General features: G+C 39.9%; 2 protein-coding genes across 4 annotated transcripts; one reads left to right on the forward strand and one right to left on the reverse strand.

Annotated features, from left to right (window-relative positions):
* Positions 1–149: 149 nt before the first annotated feature.
* Positions 150–17916, reverse strand: USP16 (ubiquitin specific peptidase 16). 3 transcript variants are annotated; one of them, XM_081907996.1, is made up of 18 exons: positions 17844–17916; positions 13261–13363; positions 11996–12177; positions 11699–11802; positions 10562–10665; positions 10151–10338; positions 9622–9717; positions 8883–9013; positions 8100–8187; positions 7575–7653; positions 6865–6956; positions 6266–6319; positions 4648–4824; positions 2936–3596; positions 2235–2329; positions 1895–1981; positions 566–722; positions 150–463 (listed from the first exon to the last, which is right to left on the reverse strand). In XM_081907996.1, exons 2-18 carry the CDS (start codon positions 13319–13321, stop codon positions 339–341), a joined length of 2481 nt encoding a protein of 826 aa, XP_081764122.1. In that variant the 5' UTR covers positions 13322–13363; positions 17844–17916; the 3' UTR covers positions 150–338. The 3 variants fall into 3 exon arrangements, with proteins under 3 accessions (XP_081764122.1, XP_081764121.1, XP_081764123.1); XM_081907995.1 differs by lacking the exon at positions 17844–17916 and adding an exon at positions 17234–17398; XM_081907997.1 differs by lacking the exon at positions 17844–17916 and adding an exon at positions 15258–15381.
* RWDD2B (RWD domain containing 2B) lies at positions 17619–22789 on the forward strand. The gene is made up of 5 exons (XM_081908032.1): positions 17619–17741; positions 19525–19753; positions 19836–19903; positions 20240–20602; positions 22270–22789. Exons 2-5 carry the CDS (start codon positions 19547–19549, stop codon positions 22502–22504), a joined length of 873 nt encoding a protein of 290 aa, XP_081764158.1. The 5' UTR covers positions 17619–17741; positions 19525–19546; the 3' UTR covers positions 22505–22789.
* The last annotated feature ends 194 nt before the right edge of the window (positions 22790–22983 follow it).

Genomic DNA, 22983 nt, shown 5'->3' on the forward strand with positions numbered 1-22983 from the left:
TAAATGGGTGCATGTGTATTAATAGCCTTAGTTATATGTGGCCCTCGGCAAAAAGTTGTGCCTACTTTTAAGAGAACAAGAGCCCTACTTCTGTAGCCATGTAGCACTAGAATGTTCGTAAAGAGGTAAAAATGTCATTTAAATTCATGTTAGATAAAACATTTATTTTTTATTTAAAAGCATGTAAGTTCTGTTCAGATGTGGGTAAGACAAAACCAGTGTAGATTGAGTATCAGATTAATTGAACATGGAATATTAAGTTAATTGAACATGATAGTTGTTTTTTTTTGGTGCAACTTTCCTTGGTTTCAAATCAGCTGTAAAAGAAAATGGCTCATTTACAGTAGTCTTTCATAGAATAGAAGATATGCTTGTGAATTCAGCACTTTGGCTAGAGGCACTGCTTGCACATGTGTATCACTAATATGAAACCATTGTCCTTTGGATGATTCAGTCTCTGAAGCTGAACAGAAAAAAAAAAGGTTTGTGTCATTAAATTCCAGTAATTTGGCAAGAAAGTAATTTTACATTGGTCATCTAGGGTAAAAACACTGGTGCAACTTACTTTGTCCAATCTTGCCATGGAGGACAAGATCAGAAAGTTGGTTGTTAGTAGCTCTCGTCTTCACATAGGCAGTATAGTGACCCGATCTCATAGTGCCACTATGTTCAACAATACCATACAAAGAGTACAATACTCTGGAACTGCCCTCTACAACATTCTGTGAAAACAAGGTATCCAAAATACTTCAAGAAGGTTGATTTTATAATGCATCACAAAAATCGTAACATTTGGTCGTTCTTCCGCACTAGTATACAATTATCTTTTCATTATAACCAAGCTCAGCTAATAAACAGGAAACACTATAAGGGACAGCATTTATCTATTAATAAAAGGAGCATTTCAAACAAAAACATAGAAAAAGGTGAATAATAAAACAATTTGGCTAAGAATGAGACTAAAAATTAGAGGATAAAACAGCCCCAAATACACAAATCATATCTAAATAGATCCCACCCCACTAAAATTACAATCAAAGGCCTAGGTGAATAAGGAGCCCTGAGCTCCTTAAGACTTCATAGGTCAAAACCAGGAATTTGAATTAGGCCCAGAAACGAATTGGTAGCCAGTACAGTTAGGCCATGACATGTTTTGTGCTCAGACCCATCTTTCCCCAGTGAGCAATCTGGCTATCAAAAACAGAAAGTGGTGTGGGTGAGTCCTAAGAATGTTCAGTAGCATGTATTTGAACAGGGCAAAGTGTTTATTTTAGGTGCTGATAGAAGCCTAGTGGCCCAGGACTGAGGGAATACCAGGGGATCATCTTACCCCAAAAGCAGTGTCTATGGGCTATCTAGTATATGGGGGAACTAGAATAACTTGTTTTCATAGAGCTCACAATTAAATGAGTCCGATCTAGAAAAAAAGAGACAGCATTTCCCAGGACAGCATGATGGCCAGAAGAGAAATATGGTTATTCCAAACCAGTCACCCTCATCACATTAGGCTGCTTACTTTAAGGCCACACTGGGGCACTCAAGGGAAGGCAGAAGCCAGAAATTATGAGGGGTGGGTTTCAGAGGAAAGAGGTTAGGTCTTTGATGTACTGAGTTTGATACAATGATGGCTGTTTCTACTGGGATGCTTCAAGAAACAAATGGATATTTGGGATTGGAAGGAGGGAGAAAGTTCTGTAGAAAGGTAGGATCAGATATATGAAGAGCACAGGCTGCTATCATGTTTTGAATACATACACATACTAAGCATCTCTTTACTGGATACACACAAGATTTTATGTGCACAAGTTAAACTTGTGTGGCTGACTTTTTAAAGCTGTTCTTCTGCATGAGAAAAAAATGGTGGAAATTTAAATAGACCTTTCTCTTTGCTTACCTTGCACTTAACTGAGCAGAAAGGAGCCAAGTCCATTACTTCAGGAAATTTTATGTGCTTGTTCACTTTTTGGAGATTATATCCAGTCTAGAAGGATAGCAGAGACAGTGGCAAATAAAATGCATGAAAATGACACAATCTAGTGATTTAAGAACAAAGCTTCTGATCTTCAAGACAAGAATTCTTATAAATTTAAATTATTTCTTTTATAGCTCAAATATACTTGTAATATAGCAATAAGAATTTTCCCAGTTTCTCTCTTGAGCATTTTCCTGTTAGCAATGCTGCTTACAGTGATGAAGGCAAGGACTTAAAACTTATTTTACAGAAACATTTATACCTGTTGAAATCTTTTTAAATGAAGCGTTAGAATTGGAGGAGCGAGAGAAATAAGCATTTGTTTTTTGGCATTAGTGTATACATGTTTCTTGACATCTGCAGAACAAAAGAAAAAAAATGATTTATTAGATTTTGAGGAATGCCGTCATGGAATTGTTCTAATGCAATATAACGGATCACATAATTTGAGACTTCAGGCATGCTAAAACTTTGACTGCTTTGACTGAAAAGAGCTCAATTTATGCTACTCCGATTCTGAGCTCATGCTTAAGGGAGCTTTTCACAATGACCTTTATAAATTTGTAACACTCAAAATACAAACAAATTAATGTATACCAGCCTTTACCAACTTTGTACCTTGAAGATGTTTTTGACTACACTCCCATCAGTCCAAGCTGGAAACTTGGGAACTGTGGTCCAAAACATCTGGGAAACAACTGTTTTTGAATAAACAAATATCAAAGCTGCTACTCCCATTCAGTTTTGTCACTATGTGATTAGTTTTCAAAAATACAACTTCAGCCAAATTGTATACTCACTCTAAACGACTATCTCCAATTCTCTAGGATTACTTAGGACACTACTACATGCAGTTGTCTATGCCTTTATAACAGCTATACACGCACTTCCAACTTCCCTCCCTGCTCCCTGTGAAGTCATATATGCTAGGCTGACATGGTAAGAAAATATTTAAGAGCGTACTTTTTCCAGAGGTCTTTGGTCCACAAACTTGCCTCTGTGTGCATACATCACACAGCAGTTTATTGTTCTCACAAAGTTTCTCATTATGAGTGAACTGATACAAGCAATGAAGCACTGAACCTTCTTCTGTGTTCATAGCTTCTCTGTTTGCAAGGGTACAAAATGCTGTTTCTGGATCCTCATTTACTACTTCATACATTTTTGTCTCAGAATCGTGAAGATCATTCAAGCTTTCTGAATCATCGCTAGGCTCTTCATCCAAGGATAATTTGTTAAAGCCATTGGTAATATCCTCATCTTCATCAAGACTATCGTGTTTGGCAGGCAGATTGTCACGTTTATTAATACACTGTACAGCAGAAACCAAGCCTTCTGTGGTAACAGCCATTGTGGCTTCATTGTTTGCCTCTTGGTCAGAACTTCCTGTATTTTCATTCTGTACTTCAGTTGTTCCCTCTTGCTCATTCATACTCTCTTTCTGATCCATGCACTGCTCTTCACATGGGTTACATGACTCCTCGTCTTGTTTTAGGCTGGTACCCTCAGAATCATTTCCTACAGTTTCACTGCTGCAATCATGATCACCTTCCATTTTTTCAGTGGCACAGATATCTGTTAGTGGGATTACCTTTTCTTGCATTTTTTGCTGGCGGCGTTGGTTCTGTCAAAGGAAATACAAGAAATTAAGGGTACCAAAAGGACAATTATCCTAATCTGTGCTGCACAGAGATATATAAAACGATACGGCATTTAAGTTTGGTATAAACTGAGCTTCCAAGTTAATTTACATATAGATGCTCTTACGAGCTGTAAGCAGTAAGGCTGTCTTCAAACTTAAGGCCAAACCATAATCTGGTGTAGATGAAATAGTTCGGTAGTTCAGCCAAAGGAACTTAAAACAACAGGTAAAAATAAGGGATTTAATTTGTGGGAAGGAAGCACCTAAGGCAGGGATGGGAACCTGTGGCTCTACTAATGCTTGGCTACCCCCCCCCCCCAATCATCCTTCATCACTGGCCATTCTGGCCAAGGCTAATGGAAACTGAACAAGGGTGGTCCTCACTGCTGTTTTAAGAGCACATATTCCACCATTTTACAAATTAGCAATCTCCTTGACAATTTGCCATGTTGGCTAGAATAATGCCAATGCTCTCTCAACACTTGGTTAGCAGAGACAGAATGTGGATGGCGATGCCTATCGGAAAGTAATGCAGTACAAATATATGCATTTAGTCACATATGCTCAACTTTAAAAACTGGACTGAGGTGAAAATGAGTCCAGATGAACAATGAAACAGCCAGTGCAATCTGGCAAGATAGAGCACTGGCCTTAATGTCTGGGCAACAGGGATGGATACCTTCTATTCTATTCAGAATAAGAGTAGTAAGAGGCCTGTGTTCACTATCAGTTATATGGCTACATTGCAGCATAATATGTTTGTTAGGTGATCTGCGATTGTCATGTGATTCTGCAGTGACGAAGTCCTTACAAGTTAAACAGATGCGCAAACAGTGGGAGATGGGAGAAAAACAAAGGCTGTGTAAAACGGGAGTAAGCAACTGCACAAGAGTAGGAGAAGGGGGGGGGGGCTTTCTTAACACCCCTACCAAAACCCTACAATGCTCAGTGCAGTACTAGTAGCAACTCTTCAACCATCCATATTTAAGAGGTAAGTGTACAGAACTGCTTTCTACTTTGATACTCTACTAACCTTTGATTGCTTTTTGGCCATTTTCTTTGCCTTTTTCAGGAGATGCTTACTTGTACCAGGAGTCTCCTCTTTCTCCTTCAAATAACAATCATTCCCTGTGTTGTCTTCATCATCTTCAATCTCTTTTTCTTGCATCTTTCTAACATTATTATTATTATTGGGTTTTTTCTTGCCACCCTTAAAAAGAAAGCGATAAACAGTTCAGAGACATGGTGGGACATCAACTCCAATATTTGGGTTGATACTGGCACATCAAATGAACAAAGGAAAACAGGATGGGGGGGGGAAGGGAATATTTAGCTGGATATTTCTATTGTTCACAAGTTTGTTGGAAAGTGGGGTTTTCTTTGAATGTTCCTCACCACATTCAAATTTAAGAACAAGGGGCAGGGCTTTCCTTTATATACTATCTCACTGATGAAGGCAGGAGAAACCAGCATGCCAAGCACTGCTGCCGATGTTGCTGGACTACATTTCTGACCACCAGCTGGGCTTATGGGAATTGGACAATTTCTTGAGGGGTAAAGGATCCTCGTCCCTGCTGTTTTATCAGGGAGGAATGGTTTACTCCATTAGCTTTTTAGGAACCCCATATAAGTGATGGGCTTGAGAGCAAGCACCCATAAAATGTAATAAATGGTGGTACACATATAAATTTGTACAGCTGCATGCCTGATTTTGGATAGTCTCTTACTGCAAGCTTCACTGTCCCACCTACCCCTAAAAAAAGTTCTAAAAAATTTGAAAGCTTTCTCGAAGCATGTCCCTTGAGGTACACGGTACCTATACTGATGGGTAGAGGGAATCAGCAACCCCTCTCCTCATATATGCAGAACTTTCATTCAGTGGATGCCTCTGCTACTGACAGAAGATGGAAATCAATTTCATATTATTCTCTCTTCTGCAATCCTATGCTATCTTCCCCTGGACTGCAAGAAGATCAAACGTATCCATTCTTCAGGAAATGAGCCCTGAGTGCTCACTGGGAGGACAGATCCTGAAGCTGAGACTCCAATACTTTGGCCACCTCATGAGAAGAGAAGACTCCCTGGAAAAGACCCTGATGTTGGGAAAGATGGAGGGCACAAGGAGAAGGGGACAACAGAGGACGAGATGGTTGGACGGTGTTCTCGGAGCTATAAACATGAGTCTGACCAAACTGCGGGAAGCAGTGGAAGACAGGAGTGCCTGGCGTGCTCTGGTCCATGGGGTCACGAAGAGTCGGACATGACTAAAGGACTAAACAACAACAACATGCTATCTTCCATGCTGTTCTGGAGGGTCTCCTGTTTTTTGGATATGATTTTCAGGGGATGCTTGGGGCTGGAGGAGGAATTGGCAAAAATTGCTTCCCTTTCTCTTCTTTTAACAAAGACGTCTACTAGATCAAAAGCTCTTCTGTGAGCACAAGGATACCAACTGTAGAATGACTTCTGTTTGCACAATTGAAGTTCTCCTCCCTCTCCTCTCGCTGAACCCCCCACCATCTGCTCTGGAGGGCTGGGGGAGTTGTGTGAGGCATGTAGGGGAAAACAGAGGGAAGAGAAGTTTTGATGCACAAACAAAGTCATTCCATGAGCACAACAGCCTTAAAAAAAAAAAAGCAATCTGATCTTACCTCATTTAAGACAGGGAGTGACAAATCAAGGAATGACTCGTGCACTAATGAAATCTGAAATACACGTTTTATCATAGTATTAGAAAAATCACCTGAGTTTAAGAACAACCATTATATATTCAGTTATATGAAACTACGTTTATTGAAAAATAATCCCCAGCTTCAAGGGGTGGGGGATCCCAGTGCTGTGAGTGAGAGAGAGTGCTCAAATCTAAGATTAGGTGCCAAAGAAGGATAAGAAGTCCCATTCTTGAAAGTAGGAAAACGAGATACAAAAGCAGACTGGGCTGCTATTATCGCTCTATTCTTTTACCTGAATGTAAATACCAACATTTTTTGGAATTACAAGTAAAAGCCAATAGGTGACTGGAAATCTTATACAGCAGCTCCTCCAGCTTATAAGATTTCCAGTTCTGCAAGAACACATGTAGAACTATAGGACATACTCATGCACACTTCATTCCCCCAAAGGTAGTGTCTGGGATGTAGGTCATTATAGAAATCTCAAGTCAGCAACAGCAAAGAGAGCCCTTGTGTCATTCTGCTTGTCACCAAATTTATAAGCTATTTAGGTTATATCAAAAAGGAAAGCCACTTACAGTTTGGCACTCCTCACACATGATTGTGCTTGTTAATTCTCCACCAAAAATACGGTCCACAAAGCTCAGTGTCACCTTTCCCTTTTCATACTCTGAAATATTAAGAGAAAGCATTAAAACTTTATCTTGATCTGAGGATGTTATTGTATGAAGAGCTACAGTGAGTTGAACAAGATGATACCCCCACTCCCAACCCATGAGAATCATTAAGACATTATAGCTTCTTAGGAAAGGAGAAGTGAAATTGAGTTTAATAATAATTCCCAATGGTACAGTGAACATTCTATATATTAATTATTGTTTTTCTTTCTCCAGTGAATAGATGGGTTGGAATTGAAAAATATGCAAAGCATTTGCTCATGTCCACTGGAATTATTAAACACATGAAACAGCCCCACTTCCCCATATCATAACCCACTTTTGAAAGTGCTATAGACTGCAATTCTGATGCAACTTTCAGTTATTTATTTATCAGCAAGGATCTGGTGTGAGTGAAAAGCACCTCTGCATGCACATAAGGCAGGAAGAAAATTAATTTCCCCAATAATTTCCCCTGGCACATATCACATCCTTTTCTGGAGAATCCTCAGCAGCCTTTTTGTGCGGCTGTGACAGGGCAGAAATGAGCACATGTTTCATATGCAACTCTTTGGATACCAAAATTAATATAGAAACAATGCCCAAGGTAAGGAACTGATAGAAGTTGTTACCTTTGATCTTCTTTTTTAGTTCTTCATTTTCTTTATCAGTAGAATTATTCAGTGCCTTAAAAATTCCAGCAGAAATACGCTAGAAATAAATAGAATTGTAAATTGTAACAAAGCTAAACATTTTTGTTGTTGTTCATTCTACTAAACATCAAGTTTAATCACCACCTTAACAGTAAAAACAGATAGCTACTCTACATATTCCTGCATTATAAAGCAGGGGTTTCCAAGCGTTTGGGGCCTATGGGCACATTTGCCAATAGTGAAAGGTGTCAGGAAATAAATACTCTCCATTATTATTAATATACACATATTTTTTCACATTTCTGATTCTGTGACAGCCCAATTTCATGCATATTTACTCAGAATTAAGCATAGACACCTTTCCCAGCAAGCAGCAGTGGATGGAGCAGTGGGGCTGAACCACCCACTTGACCTTTGTTCTGCCCCACCATTCTCCACAATGCTCTTTGTGCACTAAGAGGACAGGGAGTTCCAAGCTACAGACATTCTGTACTAGATACTTACTTGGATTTCTTCTGTCCGCATGCCATCTAATAAATAGCGAAGCAGTTCCTGGCTGTCTTGCTGTTGATAACCTTTAAATCTTATAGCTCTGTTAAATATAACAACATAAAGGATAAAGATTTAAATTCAAAATATTACAGTAAGGACATATAAACATTTTAAAAGTGGAAAAATAACTTGGTAGGGAAAAACAAAGGCTCACATCACTTAACAGCTCTCCTTTTGTTTTTTTTCATTATTCTAGGAAGTTATAAAAAAGAAACTTCCTTGTTTCATTTTATTGTTCCTTACATAATTTTGGCAGTCATCATAAAGATCAAACATGTTGTTTCTTAAATAAATCTACAGCACAATCCTTTGCATGTCTAATTAGAAATCCATACCACTGGCCTTGGTAATGGTTTACCATGAATGTGGTGATCTTGGTTGCTTTGCGCCCCCCAATCATGGGTGGGGGAACAAGCCATGATCCCTGCCTTGGGGTTATGTCCAAACCTGGGGTTGTGATTTGTTTCATTCCCAGCAAACCATAATCTGTAGGCCTTTTATTGGTCACTGTGGCATAAACTAATCAGGACTGAAACTGAGACATGTGGACATGAAGCCTGTTTTCAGTTTCAAGTATTTATAAGACAATGCTAACATCTCATGATGTACAGGAAGAAATACAACCTAAAATGCCTTAACCCAATCAAATTGCTCTATAGACCAACCAATATATGCAATTCACTGTTTTATGTAAGCTTTTTCAATATTAACATTACAACTCAGGCAGATACTCACTTTTTACAGATCTGAGAGAAGAGTTCTTTGGGGGTCACAGTTCCTTTTTTAGTCTCTTGCATTTCTGTCAGAAACTGACACATGGCTAGTGTAAGAGGTCTTGGCTGATCAAGTGTAACTATCATGGGTTCCTGAACACCACACAAAGAGAGCATTTGTATTAACATTTTAACAAGTAATTTGCCATTCATTCATTTGAAGCGATATAGAAAGACATCTGGACTGCCCTCAACAAAATGTGTATTTTTGTAAATTTTGTAGCCTGTATCCAGTGCAGCACTTGCAAAAGAATTGTCACACAATGGGAATTTCTGCCCCTTTCCTTCACACGGCTAGTCATGAGGGTCAGGGAACCAAGAGGAAAGAAAATGCCTGGGACATGGGTCAAGGGGTTGAAAAGGAGCTATCATGGGTTTGTTTTCTGAAACTAATTAAGGCTAAACACATCTGTTCAGGCTTGGACATGATGCTCAACTGTGGTTAGCTAGAAACTGAAATGAAAGCTTCTGATATCTTCGACATTATAACACAGGAGCAGGATGAGGTAGTAAATGAGCCTGGGGCTTATTCATATAGCACTAAGCCATTGTATCTGAAGCAGGCCACGGCGTCAACTGACCTGGCCATCGCCAAAATGCCAGACTGATCAAAGAACCTCCAGACACAGGCTTTTTGGTAAAGCTTGCTTAAATCCACCTCTTAAAAATTTCAACACATCATAAAACAATAACTAATATACCGTTATTGAGAATTCTGGTGGTTCAAGTGTAACTGCCAAGTCCGGCATTTTAACCTCCTTTAGCAGCTCTCTCAGAACTGGTGTTTGTGATAAGTTCTGCAGGAAAAAATTTTTAGAGTCAATGATTAACACGTTTGGGAACTCACTGTCATACCTAGAAACATTTCCTTATGTTCAAAATCCTTTTGAGACCACAATTTATTCAAATAAAGGCAGCGAACAAGATTGTCAGCAAGAAAAATGACAATCATTTTCCCACAAAAATTTTCCCACTTCTCCACCTTACGCTATTAGCATTCAGGACAATGCCTACCCTAAGAGGTTTTGTTCCCCAGCAATCAGACAAATGCATTCAGGATAATACATTTCATAATACTGGGTATACAGGGATTTAAAAGATAAGAGCTTGCAACCTGATATTTGTCAAGAAACAGAACTGGTAAGCAATGAAGCTCCTGTTGCTACTTCAGCATAAATGAGGGTGGGGGGAGATCAGGCGTCTAGGAGTTGCTAGGAATCTCCACCATACCTGCAGAACTGCATTAAAGAAACAGGTATTCCCCAGGTTACTGAGGCCCTTCACTGTCACTTCTGCATTGCCATTTAAATGAAGTTTGTTGTCCTTCATCAATATCTCTTTTTTCTCCCTCTCTTCCTCATTTCGGTGGTCCTTTATTTTTTTGTTTTCCAATGGCTTGTTTTCTTCTTCTTTTGATGCTGAAATAAAAACAATTCATTTTGTGTTTCAAAATGCAATAAACCGAGAGATGTTAGGATGCAGCAATTACTAAAGCTAGACCTCCTAAGGTCTATTCATTGCTACACATAACAAAAGTAAATTGACATTTCTAGTACATTCTAGTCTGGAAGGTGACAGTGAAAAAAAAAACCCCATCAATTTCTAAATCAGTAGGCACGTCCCAATGATGTCAGAGCTTACCTGTATTCTGCATGTTCACATGTGCTTGTTTTTTAACATAATCCACAAGCTGGCCCAATTGACCATTACTATTGTATGGCACATCATTGTCACACAAATAGCACCTGCATCCACAAAAAGGAGAAAAGAAGATTAATTAAAAAAACACCCAGAAGCCCAGTGCAGCTGGCTTCAAAAGAAAGTGCATATCATGATGTAGATACATTTCAAACTAAATCTGTATTCACATATGATATGAAAGTGGTTATCAGATCCTTTTATATATATAAAATCTACGTGAAAATCTACGAAAATCTACGAAAGCAAATATATATATATATATATAATCAGCTAGAATTTTGCAGTTCTTTACTACAAAATGTCCAGCTATTAAGTTCTCAGAAGCTGTTGTCTATGACAAACAATTTTGCACAGTAGACAAATACAGCAATTTTAAGACTAAACTTGATATATTGTATAAATCAAGGAATCAAATGTATTAGCAGCAAATTCTAGAAAGTTCACTTAGAAGTCTCACAGAGCCGCAGAGTTCTTGTTTCCTAATAAATCAATACAAGATTTACTCAATCTTAGTACTTGATTATTGCTACTAGTTATCATGTATTATTTAATCCTTAATTTCTGATGTATAAGCTTTTGTGTTTGTGTGCCAGAGATATTTATAAACAATTTACAACACAAGCGCTGTGACAATATGGGGAAGGGGTTCAGAATCACTATAGCGGTGAGCCTCTCAAGAAAATACAAAGCATTTATGATAAACCATGTTACTGCCACAGAAAATATGAAAGAATGTTTGTAGTCTGGGATGAATTACAAGGCCCTTAATTAGTTTGACAACACAAGAATTTAGGTAGCGATTCCCTTTTTTGTTATATGTTGCCCTCCATGTGTACTGGCACATATTCAGAATAAGAGTTCCATAATGGTTTCTATAGGAAGATGGTGTAAGAGGAACCCCTCATACAGGAGGAAGAGAGAAAACTAAGAAGAGAGAAAACTAAGTATGCAGCCAAAGCATGACAGAAATGGTAAATAAAATAAGTCAGGTACACTGCACAAAAAGTTACATAATAATTCCAATAACGTTTGGGAAAAACCCATGTATCCTTCTAACTGGAATATTGATAAACTCACCACACACTCCAGTTGTCCAAACTGAGAACCAAACAATGAGGTTCTGATCTTGGTGTTTCAAAATGCTTTATGGCATGTTTTTCTTGAGAATTTCTGCCACAGCCCTGGAATAGCAACAGTTGCAAATACAATTAAGGTTGCAAATCAACAGTTATTGAATTAAACTTTTTAAAGTGAAACCTTCAAATAGTTGCAATAAGGAATAGTTCTACTATAAGGAGTACTGTTCAGTGCTAATGAAACAAAGCAATTATACATTTCCCACCCTTGGTATGCATATTATAGGGGGGGAAATACCGTGTGGCCACATTTCAGGCATAACCATATTGTAGGTCCATCTTCTGCTTTCTCTTCAGATTTCTCACGGGTCTCACTGTCTGATGTTCGGCAATCCTGGCAGGAGCTCCAGTCCACATTCTGCAACACCTTTTTCAGGCCACCTTGTTCCAATCCTTTGCGAAGGTGCTTGCATATAGGTTCTATTGGGAAGTTTCAACAAGGCAAGGCAAATTTAGAAGGGACATTATTTAGAACGAATGTGGTATGGGGGTAGAGATACTCTAATCTCTGCTGTACAGTGCAACTCCCCTGGTGGCTTTGGGCAAATTATTGTCCTGCAACCTAACCTACCTCACAGAGTTGTTGTGAGAACTAAATGATACAATTCTACATCTGCCACAGTAGCTTCCTGGGTGCACAGTGAGACACTGGTGTGATAAGTGAACAAAAACCTAAGACATATAGCCAAAGAACTGTGAGAAGAAGTAATAGTTGCTGGTACTGCTCTACTAAAGCTTCCAGCAGAGCTTGTGATTTTTTGTACAAAATGAAAACTCTATAGCTCTCTGAGCGAGACCTGTTTTATTTGTTCTTAAAACATTTTTTCTTTAAAAGAATCAGGTGTCTTCCTTTAACTGCATGAATTTATATAACCCAGTATCACTGCCTTCTTTCTGACATGGTCTTAATGCTGTGTCCTTTCCCAAGCCCCATTCCAATGTCCTATTTTTGTCATATATCCATCAAAAGAGATTTAATAACTGAACAAATGGATATTATTTATTTAAGAATTGGAAATAATGGGATCACAAGCACAACAAACCTGTTTTTACACAGGGAGGTTCAGGCAGGAGAAGAAAAGTAATTATGCCATTTCATACTGAGGATAAAGCTGCACTGCTGTTTAATCTTCTCATCATGACTATGATCATAGAGCATCAGGTTCCAAGCTAGTTGTCAGATGTTTTGTCCCAATTCAGAGAAAACTAGGCAATGAAGTCAACAGGAGTCAGGCAAACGTAAATGTTAACCCATAAATTTCACTGAGAAGGGCAAACCTTTCCCTGGAGCCAAACCTTTGGCAAGTCCAAGGCCTACTGTAAATTAAATCATGAGATTGCCCCTTAAATATGAATTTAAATACTGTTGTTCTCTACATTATTTGATTTGCACTAGGACAAACACCTTTAAGATATTACATTCTGCCAAGGAAATAAGAATATAAACCCTTTCTTCCTCGGAGCTATGAAACTGATTGACGGTATTACAATTACAAAGCATACCTGCTATATCCGATGAGTCATCTGGTGGCATGTTTTTCCCCTTTGTTCGTCTTTTTCCCATGCTGCTGCTCCAAGGTTTTATTTCACATCAAACATTTATGGCCTAAAAGAGAAAGAAATATTATCATTCTCAATTTTGAAGGAGACCTAAAAAGCACTAGAAGACATTCAAGACCCAGTTCCTCAAGATGATGGTAACTCTGAACATAATGATGTGCCATGGAGCAAGTGGGGTAGAGTTTGTGTCACCAGTCATATTTTCCTTTCTTGTATATCAGTCCTTGGAAATTGAGGTTGAAAGTGGCAACACTGCAACCAAGCAAGCCCAAAATCCAGCTGAAAGGTTTGCACAAAGTACTGTATACAAATTTGTTTAACAGCAGAATACATTTTAGGAATACATTGGGCATATTCAGATAACCAAATGTCAGCTTGAGAAACTGAGATATGCATGAGCTTCAGGCACTTGTATGTAGCCACACTGCAACCCCTTCAGGAAACTTCACTTAATCATAGCTTCTCATTACACTTGAACCGAGAAACTATTATTTTTTTGCTTGATTGTATGCCATTTTTTGACATTGGCTTCCATATCCTGACTTGTTTAGAAGCTGCTAACCAGTTTCAAATCTGGACATAATTGGAAGCTATGGTTAACTGTAGGTTACTTGTCCTGTGAAGAAACAAAGCTGTTACCAGAAAGTTATTTGTATCTTGGCTTATCAAGCCAAGATTTGATCCCTTAAATGTGCCACTATGTACAGGAAGGCTGCAACTCAATGAGAGTGCTCATGCAGTCTATTATATAACATTGGACTTTTGACTGCAAAGATACTGAGTTCAAATCCATGCTTAACCCTAAAGCTCTCTGGGTAGTCACAGGCAAGTCATTTTTTCTTTGTCACAATAGTGTTGAGAGGATAAAATAGGAGAGCCCCCTGTGTATTGCCCTGAGCTTCTTTGAGGAAAAGTAGGATATAAATGTAATAAATAAAATTACTGACATGCATACAAGTGCGGCAGATAATATTTCCGAGGCTAAATATGAAGTGAAGTGTCATGTTCTAGCACAGCAGGTTAAGCTAGTCTGATGGGATATCACTAAACTACAAAATGCTACAATATAAGGGTGTGGATTTAGATCAGAGTTTTCCAAACTTTTCAAGTTGGTGACACACTTTTGGGACATGCATCATTTCTCATCACAGAAATTCAGTTTTACTAGCAAACCAGAGCTTAAACTAACCCTTTGCAGCCCCAGGAGGAGCGCAGGGAGTGTTCATGTGACACACCTACACACTGCAGCCGACACACTAACGTGTCGTGACACACTGTTTGGAAAGCTCTGATTTAGATACTGTACTTTAAAATGTACTCTGTTGTATTGGGAACACTCAGAAGCAGGTAACGTTCTGCAACAGAAAGTATTAGGGAACATGTTTATTTGCCAGCACAAACTTCAGTAGTACAGGTTTTGGTGGTCTTGATTTGTTGTTACCTCTACCACATATTCTACATGCTTGTACATATTTTGCTCCTATTGTTGCTGCTTCCCTGGGCAAATGACAGGTTAGCCTGATAATATAGAACTTACATTCTATTTTGGAAATTATCCTGAGAAACATGTGACTTAGCTTCATGTGTCCAATATGGAATAGCCAGGACACAGAGCAAACTTTTGACTATTTAAAAAAATAATCTGAACAACAAAGATCCACTGGCCATGCCTATAGCAGCTTTCACATCCTAATCTTGGTTTTTGATTTTTTTTTTAACACAACAGTAATCAGAAAGGTAAATGCATTTTTGTGTATGTTAACTATGAACAGTTTAGGGCTGTTCATATTCCAATCCCCATAGACTGCCTGCACAGCAGGGATACACGCTGACAAATAAATAGACTTTCTGCAAATACAGTATAACTGTACTGCTATAGGGATTACTCAAGAATGACTACTGTGACATCTTTACGTATGTTTTCAAAATAGTCTACCTACTCTGGCTTCTCCTCCCTACAAAAACAAATTCAGTGTAGGTCGAGTCCCTGGAATACTTTGCTCAACTTTCTGCACTATTACTCACCGCAATCTCTGGGGTAGAAACAGCACCCCTGGAAAAGGGAAGAGCAGCCTTTTACATTGATGTAAGTCCATATTACAAGTCCATATTTCTGCTTCTTTCTCACTTTTAACTCAATTAGTTTCCCAGAATTCTGGAGTTGGAAGGGATCCCAAGGGTAATCTAGTCCAACCCCCTGCAATGCAGGAATCTTTTAACCCAACATGGGGCTTGAAACCACGACCCTGAGATTAAGAGTCTCGTGTTCTGACAGGAGTTAAACACAATTCAGGGCATAAAGTTTTAAATTTAAGGCCCTTTCCTATGACATAAAACAAGTAAATGCTCACACAAGCATGGTTATTGAGCAGTTTGGGACACATCCTCATTCCCTTGCATCCACTGAATTATTAGCAACTGGGATGCTGTGAGAGGAGGAAAACACCTGTTTCGTCACAAGTGTGTGACTGCTAGCATTTTATGACATACAAAATGTTAGAAGCAATGCCCTTCAACTCTCTATATTGGACAAACAGGCAAACCCAATGCCAAAGGATAAATGAACAAAAAACTGACACCAGGAATCACAAGACAGAGAAACCAGTAGGACACCACTTCAATCTCCCAGGACATCCAATACAAGATCTCAAAGCAGCTGTCTTATTACAAAAGAATTTCAGAAATAGACTTGAAAGAGAAGTTGCTGAATTACAACTTATTACCAAACGGAAAACTACGGAGAGACCTGGTCTGAGTAGAGATATTGGATTCTTGTCTCATTACACATGCTAAAGCTATTTTTGGTCATCTGCATACTATCCCTTGCTTTTTCCTGTAGGACTAATTGCAGTCGTCAACGTGTTTACCATACCCATTGAGCCAATCACCCATCCCCTACTACTCTACTGAGAAATACCCCACCCCATCGTCCCACTATATACAGTGGATGCTCGGGTTGCGAACGTGATCTGTGTGGGATGCATGTTCGCAACCTGTGTCTGCGCATGCACGGGTTGCGATTCGGCGCTTCTGCGAACACTGAAACACGGAAGTAACCCATTCTGGTACTATCGGGTTTCGGTGGTCCGCAACCTGAAAAGGCTGTAACCCGAGGTATGACTGTATAAGGGTCTGGTGACTTCTGCTTCAGTGTATCTGAAGAAGTGTGCATGCACACGAAAGCTTATACCAGAACAAACTTGGTCTATAAGGTGCTACTGGACAATTTAAAAAGACAATTTGAAATATTAAAAAGACAATTTGAAATATAAAAAAACCACAAATAAAACCATGTGTTGGGAATACTGTACTGTAAATAGCTAACCTACCCTGCATGCAGACCTTAAAACCGGTGAAAACATTTCCCTACGACTTATTTTGACCAAACCGCGGGAGGCAGTGGAAGACAGGAGTGCCTGGCGTGCTCTGATCCATGGGGTCACGAAGAGTCGGACACGACTAAACAACAACAACGACTTCTAATCCCCGTGACTTGCTTGGCCAGTGCCATTTGCTTAGCGCACGTTAATGGCAGAGAGCGCGCTCAAATTATTGCGGGGGCCTAAAACTGTCTTTCCATCTTAAGAAAATACCCCCCCCCCAGCGAAACTTCTGCATGTCCTGCTGCCTTTAACAGGCGCAGGACCAAAGACCAGCAAGAGAATTGGCCACTTTGCTTAACCGGACACGGAGTGCTGCACTTCTTGGACCCAGCTCGTGTTCCTGCGCAGTCACACAAAACCTTTTCCTCCCCTCCCTTCATACCCAGGAGTAGAGCCCTTCAGAAGTTGGCAGCCTCAGGTTGGAAGGGCAAAATATTCTGCCTCTCCAAGAAAGCCAAGCCAAGGCAGACCTGGCACTGCCGCCTCCTCCTCCTTTGCGACTACATGGGCTTAAGAGGGACGATACTACTCACCTGCAAGCCTTTAAGCGAAAAGTCTGGTGAAGGAGATACAAAGAAAGCCCCGCGACAGCACCCCGCATGCCTGGAGAGACCAACGGTCCCCACGGCTCCGTGGCAGCCTCTGCGCCGCGTCACCGTCCGAGAGTCGAGGGAGAAACGCGACTGGCCCAGCTCTCCTCTCCCTTCAGAAAACGAGCTTCGCTGCAATTTCTACTGGAACGCGCCGCAACTTGCCGGGTGGGAGGAAGCCCCCAGCAAAGCGATTGGTCACGTCACCTTAACCCCGCCTAGTCTGCCCTTACTGACAAAAGCCAGAGCCAATAGGAAAACGTTCTTGCGTTGCGTCACGGAGAAGACGAAAGTAAATGAAGCCGCCGGTGAGGGCAAAGTGGGGCGGGGGGGGGGGTGGAGAGCAAATGCGCAACATGGGACGAAGGAGTCCCGAGGTGTCGCCCGCGCTCCTTAGCCGGAAAGAAACGTCCCGGATTTAAACGGTTCGCGACCTATCTCTGCTTCTGAGGTGGATATTTGAGGCGGATATCAACAGTCCTGTAGAGCGGCACAAAAAAAAGTGTGTGGGGGGGGGGAGCGGTTGACGGTTCGCCGAGCATAGATTTCTTACCGTAGAAGGGCCGCTTTGCTGAGCAGGAACTTCCGGTGCCTTGGCTGCCGGGAAGGGACTCCCCGGGAGGAAGTCTGTGGTCCAGATCTAAAGTGAACCGAAGGATAAACAAGCCACACCGAGTCCAACTTCCGGGTTCGCTGTGAACTTTCCAGGGCAGAAGTGAAGGGTACTCGTAGACGGGAACTTTGCTGAGAAATCCAGGTTTTTAGTGTGGTTTTGGCCAGCGTGCGCTCTCTCTCTCCCGCCCCCATCACAAGGTAGCAGCAAAGGCAAGCGGTCACGATATTTTAATATGGGATCGGGTGGAGCTCGATTTATATTTTCGTGCATCTGTATCTAACAATATGGAAACAGGGTTATTGGAGCCCTACTTACAATAAAGCAGTTGATTGCAGTGGTTCTATCCTATCCCTAACATGGAATATCAACCCTTAATCAGAAAGAAAGAAATGCCCTGATGACTATCTGCTTACACAGAAACGAAAGTGCCGAACTTAGGATAACCTGGATAGTTGGAAATATGAAAAAATGTAGCGTTGAGTGTTTCAACATCCGGGGCTGCAATCCACATACACCGCTATGGAGACTATTGCTTCTGAGTAAACATGCATAGAATTGCTGTGTGAAAATGTAAATGATCAGCTAGTGCAAAAGGCATATCTATTTAACATTTGATTGGGTGAAGGCTCTGACTATGTGGTAGATACTTCTGAGTAAACGTGCATAAGAATGTGCCACGTGGCCCATGCTTATGCAATCTTTTTCAGGCGCTGATCTAAATTTTTTCAATGTATACCTCAAATCTTTGATAACTGTTTTTTGGAAACTCATATAACCTACAAGATAAACTCATCAGTGATCCATAATCCATGAACCTAAGGCTGTAGCCCTGTATCCATTTACTTGGGAGTAAATCTTATACAACTCCATATGACTTGTTGCTGAATATGCATATACAGGATTGCACTGTAAGGCTGCAGTCATATGCAAGTTTATCTGGGAGTATCCGAGTGATCCTCATCCTGGTTAGAGAGCAGAAAAGTAGCTGATTGCCCCTTGCATCCCAAATCCTGTTGGCTTGGAACCGGCCAGGTCAAAATATGAGTGTGTGTGTGTGGTATTTTTCTGTATGAATTTTGCTATTCTGGCTCCTGGCTGGCATAATTGAGGCATAGTCCACAAGGTTTAGAATCTAGTTTATCCAAACGTGCCTCCCCCCACAGGCAGTAGAATCATAGAGTTGGAAGAGACCACAAGGGCCATCGAGTCCAGTAGGGTAACTACTGGTAGTAGCTTTTCAGTTGAAACTTGGGGCTTTGCTGCACCCCCCCTCCACCTGAGGAAACTACTACTTGCTATCTTAAACTTCAGTATTGGGTTGTGTGTTGGAATGCACTGTAAACCACACTTATCACAGTGAACATGCATAGGATTGGGATGCAAATTTACAATCCAATGCAGTCATTTGGAAATAAATGTGCATATTATTGGGCTACCAATAAAATAGATGTTGATGGGAATCTGTGTTTCAATTCCTTCAATGTGGAAAAATGACATAGAAATTAATGGTAATATTCTGGAACCAGTTAAAGATTTCATGTGTTTGTCCCATCAAATATAGCCACATACAGCACCAGAAGCTGCAAATACTAACACTATTTCCCTCTAACTTGTTTAGGAATCATATAAATATATCTAAAATGAGCAACTTGGAAGAGGCTGAACTACAACTTTCTGAATTAGATTTGCTTTCTAGTATGTTCCCCAATGAGGATGAATTTAAAGTGACTGACCAACTGGCTTTAGCAGAACTGAAGGATCGCATTGACAGATGCACCTTGGAAGTGCCATCATCAAAAATACAGTTTACATTGAATTTAGAATTAGACACTGCAGATGGAAATAAGGTAAGGCATCATCATTCTGAATGAAGTATGGTATTTTAGACTAGATATTTAGTAATCTCTGTTTCTTTGAATTCCTTTCTAGATTCCACTTTCTTTGTTTTGTGCTTTCCCATTAAAATACCCAGCTGTTCTTCCAGAAATTACTATCAGGTACTACATATTTTGATATAGAGAAAAGTGGCCTAAAGGTTGAAATGCATTGTTTATTCTGTTGTAAACATAAAGTCTGCATTTAACTGTCTTATGCAGTATAATAATTCTAATGACTGCGGTGAGAATTCAGGGATGTATCCTCCCCCCCCCCCCAGCAAATGGAATCTTTAAACGGGAAAGGGAAGGAGATTGGGAAAGGGAAAGGGAAGGAGATTGTGTGAGCCTAAGGTCACCCCAGAGCATTCCCAATAATTAAGGAAAACTAGATTCTTCCATTTTTTTCAATCCTTTCATTTGTATTCTAAACAATGCCATCATTCCTCCTCCTATTAGATCTCCATCTATAAGCCGATCACAGCAGGTACAGCTGAACACAGATCTTATAACCTACTTGAAGACACACTGTGCTGGTGAAGTCTGCATATTAAGTGCAAGAGAATGGATTAAAGAACATGGCACTGCTTACATCAGCAGAGATCCCTCATCTTCCAGCATGATGAAATCAAGTATTCAGAAGTCAGATAATGTTTTCACTAGACTATGGATTTACAGTCATCACATTTATAACAAGCACAAAAGAAAGAATATAGTTGATTGGGCTAAGGAACTCTCTCTGTCTGGATTTAGCATGCCTGGGAAACCAGGTATCATTTGTGTAGAGGGCCAGCAGAGCCTGTGTGAGGAGTTTTGGGCAAGGTTTGTTTTTCACTTTATATCTTGATCTTTTTTGCCAAGTAAAAATTGGCTCCATATTTCAAAGTCCTGTGTGCGCATACCTCACAGAAGAGGGATGGCATGATGAGATTGTCAGTGACTGTTTCATCACCAAGAAAAATATGATGGAAAGCTCTCTGTTGGCAGAAGAAACTGAGAAAACGTATGAAGTAGAGGCAAGAGATGTAGAGCCGCAAGTGGGTGACCAAGTCATTGAATACAGGTTTTCAAAGGTTTGTAGGAATACGATGGTCACTTAAATTAGGGGTAGCCAACACGGTGCTGTCCAAATGCTGTGGACTGCAGATCCCATCATCCCTGACTGTTGATCATTTTGGATGACGTTGATGGGAGTTGTAGTCTACAAGATCTGGAGGGTACCGTATTTAAATTCACAAATTTAAAACACATGACTTAAACATGGGAACTGTAGTTTACCACCCAGAGGGTTACAATTCCCAGCACCCTTAACACGCTACAGTTCCCATGATTCCTTGGAGGAGGCCATCTGTTTTAAATGCACAATGTGGGTGTGACCTTAAATCAGCAACAATATAGGGATTGTATGAATTCCATTTATGTCTTGAGTCCAGACATAGTTGCAATCCAAGATCTTAATGTCAGAAGAAACTTTCAAGCCATGGTTCAGGCCACTTTTTGTTGCCAAAATCTTTCTGGTGGCATTGTGAGGAAAGCAGTATAAGTATGATCAGGAACTACAGTGGTACCTCGGGTTACATACGCTTCAGGTTACATACGCTACGGGTTACAGACTCTGCTAACCCAGAAATAGTACCTCGGGTTAAGAACTTTGCTTCAGGATGAGAACAGAAATCGTGCTCTGGCGGCATGGCAGCAGTGGGAGGCCCCATTAGCTAAAGTGGTGCTTCAGGTTAAGAACAGTTTCAGGTTAAGAACAGACCTCCAGAACGAATTAAGTACTTAACCCGAGGTACCACTGTATAAACTAGTAAATGGCTTCTAGTCTTTACCAGTGACTTCATTCTGTTTCTCACAACCTCTCTCTTTCAAGAGAGAATATTCATCACCTCAAATACGAACATGGAATGTGAATACTGAAAATAGGCTCTTTTCAAATCATAGTCCCCTCAGTGGCAAGGAGGCTGACCGTCCACTAGAATCTATTTATTTATTTATTTAGTAAGGGGTATATATAAATATATTAAAGTTGGTAGAGCATGGTAGAGTTGGTTCGAGCCCCACATTTGGCGAAAGATTCCTGCATTGCAGTAGATTGGGCTAGATAAACCTTGTGGTCTCTTCCAACTCTATAAGAGCCTAGGAGGGTTTCCCCTGTAATTTATATAAGCTACCCACTTTCATTATAATAGAATATAATAGAAAACAGATTTAGGAGTATTGTAATGGATACTGTGGTGTAATAAATGCAACACTTTGCTTCTAAGAATATTTATATAAAGAAAGGTTTGTCACATTTTTGTAATATTATTCCTTTTACAGTTTCAGAATATATTAGCCCGTGTCTTAAGTTCTATTGAACACACTAGGATTTAAATTAATTGTGACTAATAAATTCCATTGGCTACAGCAGGATGAAGTCAGAAGTAATTTTAGTTGGGTAGGGCTTATTGTGTTTTCTGAATTTGTGATTCTCTCATTGAATTTAGAATCAGAAGATTATCATGGCAGAGAATTTTAATACGTCACAGAGAAGACATTTGCTTAGAAGGGACTGAAGCTGAAATGGGAAAACAAAAGAAGTTTTGTACTTTTGAAGAAAAAATATTTGATGCACATGGTGCCAGAGGAAATCACATGGATTTGGGACAATTGTATCATTTTTTACTTGACAGTGGATGTGGTGATATTTTTCAACTGTACTTTGGAGTTGAAGGACAATAGATCATCAAGAGGTGGAAAAATCACATGGAACACTTAAATGAAACTTTAGCAGTCCTCTGTGGTTGACATGTAATTGTGGTGTCCCGCTTCTGTTTATGACGACAGGACTTATACTTCCCTGACACTCCTCCCCTCCCCTTTTCATCCCAAATGTGTTGTGGGACCTTCTGGAGCATTTTGGGGAGTGGGTTGGCAGGAGAAAATCCAATCGCATCCACTGGTGTAATGTTGGATCTTGTCCTATGTTTCTACTTTTTAAAAAATAAATAAATACTAAGAACTTTACTCATTTACATCTGATAAGAATGTCCAAACAAGTTGGATTTTAATTGAAGATAACATTTTAATGCTAATGACAAACAATAAAGGCAATGCAGTTGATCTATTCATCTAAACAATTTGCATAATCTCAAATACCTATGTACCCATAATCTCATAATTACCTATGTAGCCTATTTCAGACTTTATGCCTTATATTT

The sequence above is a fragment of the Podarcis melisellensis genome (assembly GCF_964234715.1).
Source record: "Podarcis melisellensis genome assembly, chromosome: 4".
Lineage (NCBI taxonomy): Eukaryota > Metazoa > Chordata > Lepidosauria > Squamata > Lacertidae > Podarcis > Podarcis melisellensis.